General features: G+C 46.4%; 2 protein-coding genes across 3 annotated transcripts; both read right to left on the reverse strand.

The window, feature by feature from the left end:
- Positions 1-363: 363 nt before the first annotated feature.
- Positions 364-7,567, reverse strand: LOC107298470 (mucin-5AC). 2 transcript variants are annotated; one of them, XM_015827849.1, is made up of 5 exons: positions 7,275-7,567; positions 5,216-6,121; positions 3,762-4,658; positions 2,358-2,443; positions 364-570 (listed from the first exon to the last, which is right to left on the reverse strand). In XM_015827849.1, the coding sequence occupies exons 1-5, from the start codon at positions 7,531-7,533 to the stop codon at positions 508-510; spliced, it is 2,211 nt and encodes a 736-aa protein (XP_015683335.1). In that variant the 5' UTR covers positions 7,534-7,567; the 3' UTR covers positions 364-507. The 2 variants fall into 2 exon arrangements, with proteins under 2 accessions (XP_015683335.1, XP_015683334.1); XM_015827848.1 differs by having other exon boundaries at positions 5,216-6,124.
- Positions 7,568-7,569: 2 nt separating this feature from the next.
- LOC107298467 (uncharacterized protein PB18E9.04c) lies at positions 7,570-10,682 on the reverse strand (the record flags this gene model as incomplete). The annotated part of the gene is made up of 2 exons (XM_015827845.1): positions 10,521-10,682; positions 7,570-8,183 (listed from the first exon to the last, which is right to left on the reverse strand). Coding segments are annotated over exons 1-2 (678 nt in total), but the record flags the coding sequence as incomplete, so codon positions are not given.
- Positions 10,683-12,519: the final 1,837 nt, after the last annotated feature.

The raw sequence follows: 12,519 nt of genomic DNA on the forward strand, positions 1-12,519 counted from the left end.
TACTTAAGCTCAACACAGGGGTGTAACTACAATTGCATTATTTCCAACCATTTTGAGGCAAAAACAAAACAAAACCACACACAGCAACCACACTCCCTGTTGAGCGAGTTACAACATTCATTTATTTATTTGTTCAACGTATTAAGCCGTAATCTTACCAGGCCGGTTCTATTTTCTGTCCAAGTTACTCAGCCAATAAAAGGAGTGAAGAAAGAGGGAAGCTAACCTCACTTAGCAAGTCACGCAGAAACTGTCCAGACACTTGGGTGTTGTGTGAACACAGCTACACTGTTGATTTTGTACGTTTCACACCGGGGGGAATTTGACGCGGAGGTTTCACAAAATTTGAATGGGAGGGGGGGGTATGGAGCCTTGGCATCGGCTGGCATGGAAAATGAAATAAAAGAAAAGCTGCAATCCATTATTAGGTCTGTTATTACGGTGCGCCGATCCAGAAGAGGCATACATTTGCAAGCTTTCTGACCGTTTCCTTTTCGAACTTCTTTGCTAGCCCATGCAGGTCAGGTGGAAGTTGCCAACAGGAAATTTTGCCTGCAGTTCATGATCAAGCTGGAAGGAAGAAGGGAAGAAGGACCATCATTTTTTGTATGTGAGCTTGTATGAATAGAATATGATAGAATAGAATAGAATAGAATAGAATAGAATAGAATAGAATAGAATAGAATAGAATAGAATAGAAAGACAGAATGGAATATAGAAAGAATAGAATAGAATAGAATAGAATAGAATAGAATAGAATAGAATAGAATAGAATAGAATAAATATAGAATAGAATAGAATAAATATAGAATAGAATAGAATAAATATAGAATAGAATAGAATAGAAGAAAGAGAAAAGAGAAGAGAATACGAAGAGAGTAGAATAGAGTAGCGTAGCGTAGAGTAGAGCAGAAAGACAATAGAATAGAATAGAATAGAATAGAATAGAATAGAATAGAATAGAATAGAGTAGAGTAGAGTAGAGTAGAGTAGAGTAGAGTAGAGTAGAATAGGAGCTGGAAGGGACCTTGGAGGTCTTCTAGTCCAGCCCCCTGCTCAAGCAGGAGAACCTATACCATTTCAGACAAGTGACTGTCCAGCCTCTTCTTACAGCAGTACTGAAAAAAGTAACTTACGACCAGTTTTCACACTTATGACGTTTGCCGCATCCCCGTGGTCATGGGATCAAAATTCGGACGCTTGGCAACCGACTCATATTTACGATGGACGCAGTGTCCCCCCGGGGTCACATGATCCCCTTTGGCGACCTTCTGACAAGCAAAGTCAATGGGGGGGGAGGCCGGATTCACTTAACAACCGGGTTACCAATTTAACTGCAGTGATTCACTTAACAACTGTGTCAAGAAAGGTCGTAAAATGGGGCAAAACTCACTGAACCACCGTCGGGCTTATCGACATAAATTTTGGGCTCAGCTGTGGTCATAAGTCGAGGACTCTCTGTACTGTTCCTCACTGATAGACAGAATCTTGCCAAAGGAAAGCAGACAGTCACTCATGCTCTGGTCACCTCCCGCCTGGACTACTGTAATGCTCTCTACATGGGGCTTCCCTTGAGGAGCACCCGGAGGCTCCAGCTAGTCCAAAATGCGGCCGCACGGGCGGTGTTGGGAGGGACTCGTCGCTCCCACGTAACACCGCTGCTGCGCGAGCTGCATTGGCTGCCGGTGGCCTTCCGGGTGCGCTNTGGGAGCTCCCACCCTCTGGAATGAGCTACCCCCAGAGATCAGGGTGATCCCTGATCTCCCTTCCTTCCGCCGCGCCCTCAAGACATGGCTATTCCAACAAGCGGGACTGGCCTAGGGCAATTTTTAAGAGGGGTTTTTAGAGGGGTTTTTAATCATATTTTAATCAGACAATTTAAATATTTCATTTTAATTAATTTTTAATTTTGTGAATGTTATTGGTGTTTTTAATTGATTGTCAGCCGCCCTGAGTCCGCAAGGAGAAGGGCGGGATATAAATTCGAATAATAAATAAATAAATAAATAAACAACTTACACCATTAAATACAGATTCTGGGAACAGTTAGGGAGGCGCCGTCCTCAGCCTCATTCTCATACATTATCTAGACTGCGCTGTCTTTTGTCCTCTGGAAGGCTGCCCTTCCCTCCTGGGAATCCAGACCGCATTCCACCACACCTACCACTTAACAAATGCCTTTATAGGGAAGGTTTTGCTCGGAAAAGCGGGACATAAATTCCAGAAAAGGCAATTACGCTTTTGGGCAACGTCTTATTATAGCAATAGCAATAGTTACTTAGACTTTATATACCGCTTCTGTTGGGGAGGAACTCAATCCTCCCCCAGCCCCTTCCAGATGTTTTGTAAAGCCTTACCCACTTTAGCATCGCCCGACGGACGGACAGATCCGCGATGTTTAAAGGAGTGCTGAATCTCACCGACAGGATGAAACGGTTCCTGGCTGCAAGGATCAAACACAGATTAAAAAAAAATACAGCTAGTCCTTGACTTATAACGATCTGCTTAGTGACCGTTCAAAGTTACAACATGAAAAAAGGGACTGACGACGGTTTTCCCCACTTACGACGGTTGCGGCACCCCCCCTGGTCACGTGATCAACATTCAGACACTTGGCAACAGACTCTTATTTGTGACGGTCGCAGTGTCCCGGGGTCATGTGATCACTTTTTGCGATCTTCGGATAAGCAAACTCAACGGGGAAGCCAGTTTCACTTAACCACCGGGTTGCTAATTTAACCACTGCAGTGATTCACTTAACAAACGTGGCAAGAAAGGTTATAAAATGGGGCAAAACTCACTTAACAACTGTCTGGTTTGTTGACATAAATTTTGGGCTCCATTGCGGTCGTAAATCAAGGACTATCTGTATTGTTCCTCACTTATGGACAGAATCTTGCCAAAGTAGACAACTTGCACCATTAAATATAGATTCAGGGATCTGTTAAAGAGGAGCCATCTTCATCCTCATTCTCATATACCAGGGGTAGGCAACCTTGGCTCTTTTATGACTGGTGGACTTCAACTCCCAGAATTCCTGAGCCAGCATGGGGGAACTACGGCCCCCTCATGACTCGTGGACTTCAACTCCCAGAATTCCTGAGCCACCATGGCTCAGCTTGGAAACCTCTCCCTTTCCCCTCAGCTTGGCTGGCTCATGAATTCTGGGAGTTGAAGTCCACGAGTCATAAAAGAGCCAAGGTTGCCTACCCCTGATCTAGACTGCACTGTCTCTTGTCCTCTGGAATGCTGCCCCTCCCTCCTGGGAATCCAGACCACATTCCACCACACCTTCTCCGGATGAGTGCTGAGGGAGAGCAGGCCGTCAATGGGGAAACCAGATTCACTTTACAACCGTGTTACTAACTTAACAACAGCAGCGATTCACTTAACAATCACAGCGATTCAGTTAATAACGGCAGCGAGAAAGGTTGTAAAATGGGTCAAAACTCACTTCACGACTGTCTTACTTAGTAATACAAAATTTTGGTTTCAACAACTACCGCTACGCTCCTTAATTCTACATCTTGTTTCAATCCCTTTATACAGATCGTTCGAGACGATTCGGCACGTGACCGTTCTCTACACACACCTAAATATATCCAGCCTGACGTAACACAGGCCCAGGTTGAGGATTGCAATTCTGTACCTGAATTGAACCAGCAACTGAAGGAAATTTTGAAAAATGAGGATTTTTAGGATCCTCGTACCTCTTTCAAATTCAGAAGAATTCAACCGTTCAGACACAGGGGGATGCTTACCTGGAGTTTTGGAGAGACCTTCTGAAGCTGAGGGAGATGGGGAAATGGAAGAAAGGACTTTCAATGTCATTGGAAGACTTTGACTTGTGGGATTTGTGGAGGATGGACCAGATAGTCCCAGGCTGGACCTTCCTGGGTTGGAAGACAGAAGACCAACAGATGTAGCTTTTGGGGTGCTTCTGTCTTGAGTAACGGAAGAGTAGGTTGAGGAGAGAGAGCTTCCCGGCCACCAGCTAGTGACCTCAGCCTCAGAAGTCATGGTAACTTCTGAAGAGCCAGTTGTGTCTCCAACTCCAGAAATGCCACTTGTAGGTGTGGAGGTCACTAATGTTGAAGTAAGAAGGGGAAGCAACGGGGAGGTTGTAATTGTCTCAGTTGTGAGAGGAAGAGAACGAGCGTGTTTCTCACTCGGGGTTTCTACTGTTGAGGTGGTGGAGATGGTGGTCAGTGGTCCTTCAGATGTCATATTGTCTTGGGGAGTTGGAGGACGAGAGCTGGAATTCATCTCCTGTGTCGTGGACCTGATGACGAGCATGGTTGACTCTGATGGGAGACTCGTCCCTTCTTTGGAAGGACCCCCAAAAGAAGTGCTGGGGATGGAGGTCATTGCAAGGGATGACGAAGACACAGTGACATCCGGGGTACCAGCAGATGTGGATCCTTCAGGTGAAGAAGAGGAGAGAAGCATTGTGGCTTCTCCAGGGAGACTTCTTTCTCCAAGGGTGCTCCACGGACTGGAGAGAAGAGCCTCGGAAGAGGGGAGGAACTCTGTGGTCTTCAGTGATGGTGTGGTAGTTTCCATGCCACCAGTGGTGTCAGACATGGGTGTGAAAAGGTGTGGCAGTGACGTGGGCACACGTGTTGGAGGAAAAGTTGTAAGCTTGGTTGTGGTTTCTCCTGAAAGGAAAGGAGACAAGTTTCTTTTGTGATGATCACCTCTTGCATTACACTTGATCAACTCTGCGTTGGCCAACAAAGACTAGGAGGTAACATGATACCTGTGTTCCACTATCAAAGGGGCTGCTACAAAGAAGGGGGGTGGTGTTGACATATTCTCCAAAGCTCCTGAAGGCAGGACAAGAAGTAAAGGATGGAAACTAACCAAGGAGAGAAGCAACCTACAAATAAGGAGAAACATCCTCCCAGTGAGGACAATCAAACAGCAGAACAACCTGCCTCCAGAAGCTGTGGGTGCTCCATCACTGGAGGCTTTCAAAAAGCAACTGGACAATCATTTGTCTATAATGGTATAGGGTCTCCTGCTTGAAGGAAGACCACTAAGGTCCCTTCCAACTCTGTCCTTCTGGATTGCAGATAGATAAAGCAGGAAGAGGTCTCTAAAGACCTCCCCCTTAAGCCGACCGAGTTTCATTTTGAGCTTTTGCACCAGCTGTGCATGGAAATGCTTTCCTAGTCTTAGGATGGCCAAGTATTGACCCAGCGGGGACGCTTACCTGAAGTTTGAGGGAGACTCGTGAAAGCTGAGGGAGATGTGGTGATGGAAGGAACAACAGTGATGGTGGTTGCAGGACCTTCACTTGAGGGAGTTGTGGAGGACGGAGTAGATAGTCCCAGGCTGGACCTTCCTGGTCTAGAAGACAGAAGACCAGTAGATGAAGCTTTTGGGGTGCTTCTCTCTTGAGTAACGGAAGAGTAGGTTGAGGAGAGAGAGCTTCCCGGCCACCAGCTAGTGACCTCAGCCTCAGAAGTCATGGTAACTTCCAAAGAGCCGGTTGTGTCTCCAACTCCAGAAGTGGCACTCAGAAGTGTGGAGGTCGCTAATGATGAAGTAGGAAGGGGAACTGACGAGGGGGAGATTGTCATTGTCTCAGTTGTGGTAGGAGGAGAACTAGCATGTTTCTCACTCGTGGTTTCTTCTTGTGACGTGGTGGAGATGGTGGTGGATACATCTTCAGATGTCATCTTGTCTTGGGGAGTTGGAGAATGAGGGATGGAGATGGTGTCCTCTGTGGTGGAGCTGATGATGAGCATGGTTGACTCTGTTGGCTGAGTGGTCCCTTCTTCGGAAGGACCCCCAAAAGCAGTGCTGGAGGTGGAGGTCATTGCAAGGGATGAAGAAGACGCAGTGATATCTGAGGTGCCAGCAGGAGTGGAACCTTCAGGTGAGGAAGAGGAGAGCAGCGTTGTGGCTCCTCCAGGGAGACTTGTTTTTCCAACGGTGCGCCATGGATTGGTCGTGTCAGAGAGAAGAGCCACGGAAGAGGGGAGGAACTCTGTGCTCTTCAGTGCTGGTGGGGTAGTTTTCATGCCACCAGTGGTGTCAGACACGGATGTGAAATGATATGGCTCTGATGTGGACATACTTGTTGGAGGAGAAGTTGTGACCTGAGTTGTGGCTTCTGCTGAAAAGAAAGGAGACAGGTTATTTTTGTGCTGACCAACTCTTGCATTGACCAACACTCAATCAACCCTGCGTTGATGAAGAAAGACTAAGGGTGATATGGTAGCAGTCTTCCAACATCTCAGGGGCTGCCACAAAGAAGAGGGAGTCAAGCTATTCTCCAAAGCACCTGAAGGCAGGACAAGAAGCAACAGATGGAAACGAATCAAGGAGAGAAGCAACCTGGAATTAAGGAGGAATTTCCTAATAGTGAGGACAATTCACCAGTGGAAACACTTGCCTCCAGAAGTTGCGGGTGCTCCAACACTGGAGGCATTCAAAAAGAGAGTGGACAACCCATTTCTCTGAAATGGTGTAGAGTCTCCTGCTTGAGTAGAAGACCTCCAAGGTCCCTACCAAATCTGAGCTTTTGCAGCCAGCTGCACTTTGCCAACTCCCAGTGTAGGGCCACCACCAGGTCTATGCGTTGGTGGGCCTACGACAACTCATCGTGGACAACTCGCCATGTCCGACTTGCTGTGGAACAACTGGCCCTGGGACAAGAGTTATACTAATATAGAAGAATTGGTGGAATACAATTATTAAAGCAAGGATGCCAAATGAAATGGGAATGACAACAATTAAAATAATTTTTAAAATTATTTTAAACCATTGAATTGTTGAATTGTCCTGCAGCGAGTTGCTGGTGGTGAGTTGCCCCATTCCATCACTCTCAATAAACCCAACACTCACCCCAAAGCCATCTTCCTGGAGCTAAGTTTCAAGGAAGTCCCCCCAAAGATGAGATGAACGTTGGACGTCTGCAGAAGAGGTTGGAAAGTTGTAATCTATTCAGAAAGCAGCGGGGCACCATCAAACTCTTATCCTAGATGAGGAGACACCCACACAGGTGGACCTTTCTGCCCTGAAAATCCTCCCTTCATCATTGCCAGATGTGCTCCTCAAAGGTGAGGGATCATCATGGGTGAGACACACATGGATCTTTGGGGTGATGGCCAGGCGTAGATCACAAGGATCACTGAAACAGGAAAGGATCTCCAAAGATCTTTCTCTTAAGCTGACCGAGTTTCATTCTGAGCATCTGCAACCAGCTGCGCATGGAAATGCTTTCCCAGAATTGTGGTCAACCATTCAGACAGGAGGACGCTTACCTGCAGTTTGAGGGAGACTCGGGAAAGCTGAGGGAGCTGTGGTGATGGAAGGAACAACAGTCATGGTGGTTGCAGGACCTTCACTTGAGGGAGTTGTTGAGGACGGAGTAGATAGTCCCAGGCTGGACCTTCCTGGGTTAGAAGACAGAAGACCAGTAGATGAAGCTTTTGGGGTGCTTCTGTCTTGAGTAATGGAAGAGTAGGTTGAGGAGAGAGAGCTTCCCGGCCACCAGCTAGTGATCTCAGCCTCAGAAGTCATGGTAACTTCCGAAGAGCCTGTTGTGTCTCCAACTCCAGAAGTGGCACTCAGAAGTGTGGAGGTCGCTAATGATGAAGTAGGAAGGGGAACCGATGAGGGGGAGATTGTCATTGTCTCAGTTGTGGTAGGAGGAGAACTAGCATGTTTCTCACTCGTGGTTTCTGCTTGTGACGTGGTGGAGATGGTGGTGGATACATCTTCAGATGTCATCTTGTCTTGGGGAGTTGGAGAATGAGGGATGGAGATGGTGTCCTCTGTGGTGGAGCTGATGATGAGCATGGTTGACTCTGTTGGTTGAGTGGTCCCTTCTTTGGAAGGACCCCCAAAAGCAGTGCTGGAGATGAAGGTCATTGCAAGGGATGAAGAAGACGCAGTGACATCTGAGGTGCCAGCAGGAGTGGACCCTTCAGGTGAGGAAGAGGAGAGCAGCGTTGTGGCTCCTCCAGGGAGACTTTTTTCTCCAACGGTGCTCCACGGACTGGTCGTGTCAGGGAGAAGAGCCACGGAAGAGGGGAGGAACTCTGTGCTCTTCAGTGCTGGTGGGGTAGTTTTCATGCCACCAGTGGTGTCAGGCACGGATGTGAAATTACGTGGCTCTGATGTGGACATACTTGTTGGAGGAGAAGTTGTGACCTGGCTTGTGGTTTCTCCTGAAAAGAAAGGAGATAGGTCACTTTTGTGTTGACTAACCCTCATGTTGACCAACTCTTGTGTTGACCAACAATTAATCAATGGAAGGGCTTGCCTCCAGAAGCCGTGGCTGCTCCATCACTGGAGGATTTTAAGAAAAGATTGGGCAGCCATTTGTCCAGAATGCTATAGGTCAGGGGTGGGCAACCTTGGCTCTTTTATGACTTGTGGACTTCAACTCCCAGAATTCCTGAGTCAGCATGGCTGGTTCAGGAATTCTGAGTATTGAAGTCCACAAGTCATAAAAGAGCCAAGGTTGCCTACCCTTGACATAGGTGATCCTGCTTGAGCAAGGGGCTGGACTAGAAGACCTTCAAGGTCCCTTCCAACTCTTATTCTCTTATTGTTATATTAGCCAACCCTTTACAGCTGTGACAACAGGTGCGGGTTTGTGCATGAACATTTCTCCTGCTCTAGCACAGGGGTCTTCAGACTTGGCCCTTTTATGACTTGTGGACTTCAACTCCCAGAATTCCTCAGCCAGCCTCCATTTTGTTTGTTAGATTTAAGACAGGGGTCTTCAAACGTGGCCCCTTCATGACTTGAGGACTTCAACTCCCAGAATTCCTCAGCCGGCATGGGGGAACTATGGCACCTTCATGACTTGCGGACTTCAACTCCCAGAATTCCTCAGACAGCCTCCATTTTGTTTGTTAGATTTAAGACAGGGGTCTTCAAACTTGGCCCTTTTATGACTTGTGGACTTCACGTGCCTGGCTGAGGAATTCTGGGAGTTGAAGTCCACAAGTCATTAAAGGGCCAAGTTTGAAGACCCCTGCTTGTGGACTTCAACTCCCAGAATTCCTCAGCCAGGCAAGCTGGCTGAGGAATTCTGGGAGTTGAAGTCCACAAGTCATAAAAGGGCCCAGTTTGAAGACCCCTGCTCTAGCACCACCACCACCGTCTGCTAGTGGTTGTAAATTGAGGACTATCTGTACTTTTATGCTTGAGTTGCAGTCTACACAAAGGCCGTCTTATAGATGAGGTCAAGCTGAAAAAACAAGTTGACAAGTTGACGGATTCCGTAGCGCATCACATCCACCCATTGCAGCTCTGTTTCGTTTTTATATTTCAAGCAAATTTAAAATGCAAGACAACTTCCAGCTTTCCTAAATACAGATGCAATTATATAATCAGGGAATTAATGAATTGAACAGCTTGGCTCCCGACGTTAGGGGCGCTCCATGTTTGGAGGTTTTCAAGGAGAGACTGGACAGCCATTTGTCTGAAATGGCATAGGGTCTCCTGCCTGAGCAGGGGGTTGGACTAGATGACCTCCAGGGTAGCTTCCCACCGTCTGACAGAATGATGGAACGCTTCTAGTCTCTTACAACTAAAGAAAGCATAACCCTTATCCAATTTTAAACCTAACAATGTCTACGGTATTTCCACACTCTTAAACAATTCGATCGGTCACGGATTCCAAAGGAATCAGCCGTCGTGATCAAACAGGATTGTAAAAATAATATCTAGTTTAAAAACCTAAACGAGGTTTTAGAATAACCATAATGTTCAATTTCAAAATCTCCATCCATTCGTTTTTTTAAAAATCTGCTTTTTTCTTACTCATTTTTACATTCCTCCATTCTATTGATCTATCATTTGTCCAAAATGGTCTAGGGTTTCTTGCCTGAGCAGGAGGTTGGACTAGATGACCTCCAAGGTCCCTTCCAACTTTATCATCATTATTATTATTATCTTTCCCTCCCTCCCCTTTTCCCTTTCTCTCCCTGTCTCCCTTCTTTTCCTTCCTTCCTATCTTCCTTCCTTTTTCTGTCTCCCTCCATTCCTTCTTTCCTTTCTTTTCCTTCCTTCCTCCCTTTTTCTCTTTCTTTCTTTTTCTTTCTTTCTTTCCCTTTCCTCCCTTCCTGCCTCCCTTTCTTTATCCTTCCTTCCTTTCTCTCCCTCCCTCCCTTTCTTTCTTTCCTCCCTCCGTCTTTCTTTATCCTTCCTTTTTTCCTTTCCTTCCTTTTCTTTCTTTCTTTTACTTTCCTTCCTTCCTCCCTTTCTTTCTCTTTCCTTCCTCCCTCCGTCTTTCCTTATCCTTCCTTCCTTCCTCTCTCCCTCCCTTCTTTCCTTCCTTTCTTTTCCTTCCTTCCTTTTCTTTCTTTCTTTCTTTCCTTCCTCCCTCCCCCTCTCTCTCTCTCACTCTCTTTCTTTCTTTCTTTTTCTTTTTTCCTTCCGTCCTTCCTCCCTCCCTCCCTCCCTCCCTCTCTCTCTCTCTCTCTCTCTCTCTCTCTCTCTCTCACTCACCACTCTCTTTCTTTCTTTCTTTCTTTTTTTTTTCTGGCACTTACCAGTAATCTTGGCAGATTCCAGTAAGAGTAAAAGGGGCACCACTGGAAAATATCCAAGGGCCATTTCAGGCAGATTTTTAAGGCTGTTCTGCTGTCCACCAGGATCTCAACAGCCCGAGGCCAGCATGACAGTAAAATAAAGTAGCCAATTAAAGATCTCTTCAATCTGAAACGGATTATTTTTTAAAAGAGGTTTCCTGGTTGATCCAATTGACAAGGCAGGGAGGAGTTTTCTGGACTAGTCTGGATTCTTCGCTGGGTCGCTCTTGATGTTTCTCTTTGGTTTCTGCCCAAGATGTGACTAGGTTTAATCCGTGATAGCTTAGGCGTGGTTTCTTTAAAAGCCAGGATTGTTCTCATTTTACATAACTGTTGAGGGGGGGGAGAGGGGCCCCAGACCCCTGGGAAACGCAGGGGACGTCATCTTAAAACCTTTGTGGTTTTGTTGTGTAATTCGCAGTTGCTGGCACTGCACCACGATTTGCTAAGTTCATATATCCTACCTATCGATGAAGCCACAGACAGTCCCCGGCTGACAGCCATTGGTTTAGTGACCGTTCAGAGCTAGACAGCGAATTAAGGACGGTCGCAGCATCCTCCTAGTCCTGCGGTCCCCATTTGCGACTTTCCCAGCTAGGCTTCGGCCAAGCCAAATCGATGGGGCAAGCCGGATTCACTTAACGGCCATGTGATTCACTTAACGATGGCAGCGATGTGCTTAGCAACCGTGACAAAAAGCGAGGTTGTAAAATCAGGTGTTTGGCTCGCTTAACGACGGCCTTAACAACAGAAATGCTGGTCCCAATTGTGGTTGTAGGTCAAGGACACAAGAAAGGATCTCACTCTTTCTCCTTCTCTTTCCTCTCCCTCTCCCTCTCTTTCTCTCTCCTCTCTTTCTCTCTCCTCTCTTTCCTCTCCCTCTCTCTCTTTCTTTCCTCTCTCTTTTTCTCTTTCCTCTCCCTCTCTCTTTCTCTTTCTTCTCCCTCTCTTTCCTCTTTCCTTTCCCTTTCTCTTTCCTCTCCTGCTCTTTCTTTTCTCTCCCTCTCTTTTTCTCTTCCCCTCTGTCTCTTTCCTCTCCCTCTCTCTTTCTCTCTCTCTTTCCTCTCTTTCCTCTCCCTTTCTCCCTCTCCTTCTCTTCTCTCTTTCCTCCCTCTCTCTCTTTCTCTTTCCTCTCTCTCTCTTTTTCTCTTTCTTCTCCCTCTCTTTCTTCTTTCCTTTCCCTTTCTCTCTCTTTCCTCTCCCCTTCTCTCTTTTCTCTCCCTCTTTCTTTCCTCTCCCTTTCTCTCTCCTCTCTTTCTCTTTCCTCTCCCTCTTTCTCTTTCCTTTCTTTCCTCTCCCTCTTCCTCTCTCCTCTTTCCTCTCCCTCTCTCTTTCCTTTCTCTTTTTCTTTCCTCTCCCTCTTTCTTTCTTCTCCCTCTCTCTCTTTCCTCTATTTCCTTTCCCTTTCTCTTTCTCTCTTTCCTCTCCCCCTCTTTCTCTCTCTCTTTCCTCTCCCTCTCTCTCTTTCTCTCTTTCCCGCTCTCTCTCTCTTTCTCTTTCCTCCCCACCCCTGGACTCTCTCTCTGCAACAACTTTATCTTTCAGAATCTCTGATGTTTTTGGTTTCACATGTAAAGAGCAAGAATTGCAGAAGCAGCTGATGATAACAAAAGGACGGGACTGGCAAACACACCGAACGCAGTAACTGGTTTTTCCGGATGTGTACCATACAAAGAATCATAAACTAACCACATAGGATGGGTCCATGCCACCAAAAGACGCAAATAAATAAATAAAAACCCTGATCAAGTTTAACACTCATCAAGCTGAACGTGTCGTGTGAATGCATCTCCTACTTTTTACCTGACCTGGGTGAAAACGGTGTTGTTACACCAGACAACCCACAACTGGCCGGTCCTTGCATTTATGAGAATAGAATAGAATAGAATAGAATAGAATAGAATAGAATAGAATAGAATAGAATAGAATCTGGAAGGGACCTTGGAGGTCTTCTAGTCCA

This window comes from Protobothrops mucrosquamatus, unplaced genomic scaffold (genome assembly GCF_001527695.2).
Source record: "Protobothrops mucrosquamatus isolate PMUCROS unplaced genomic scaffold, P.Mucros_1.0 scaffold4002, whole genome shotgun sequence".
Classification (NCBI taxonomy): Eukaryota; Metazoa; Chordata; class Lepidosauria; order Squamata; family Viperidae; genus Protobothrops; species Protobothrops mucrosquamatus.

Bases quoted from the DNA above. Each gene is read 5' to 3' on its own strand.
- LOC107298470 (XM_015827848.1), bottom strand. From the start codon at position 7,533: ATGACTTCTGAGGCTGAGATCACTAGCTGGTGGCCGGGAAGCTCTCTC. The intron at 2,444-3,761 runs GTAAGCATCCCC...TGATCCTTGCAG, and splicing joins AGGTCTCTCCAAAACTCCAG to CCAGGAACCGTTTCATCCTG. The intron at 571-2,357 runs GTAAGGCTTTAC...TCTTCCTTCCAG, and splicing joins GTCGGGCGATGCTAAAGTGG to CTTGATCATGAACTGCAGGC.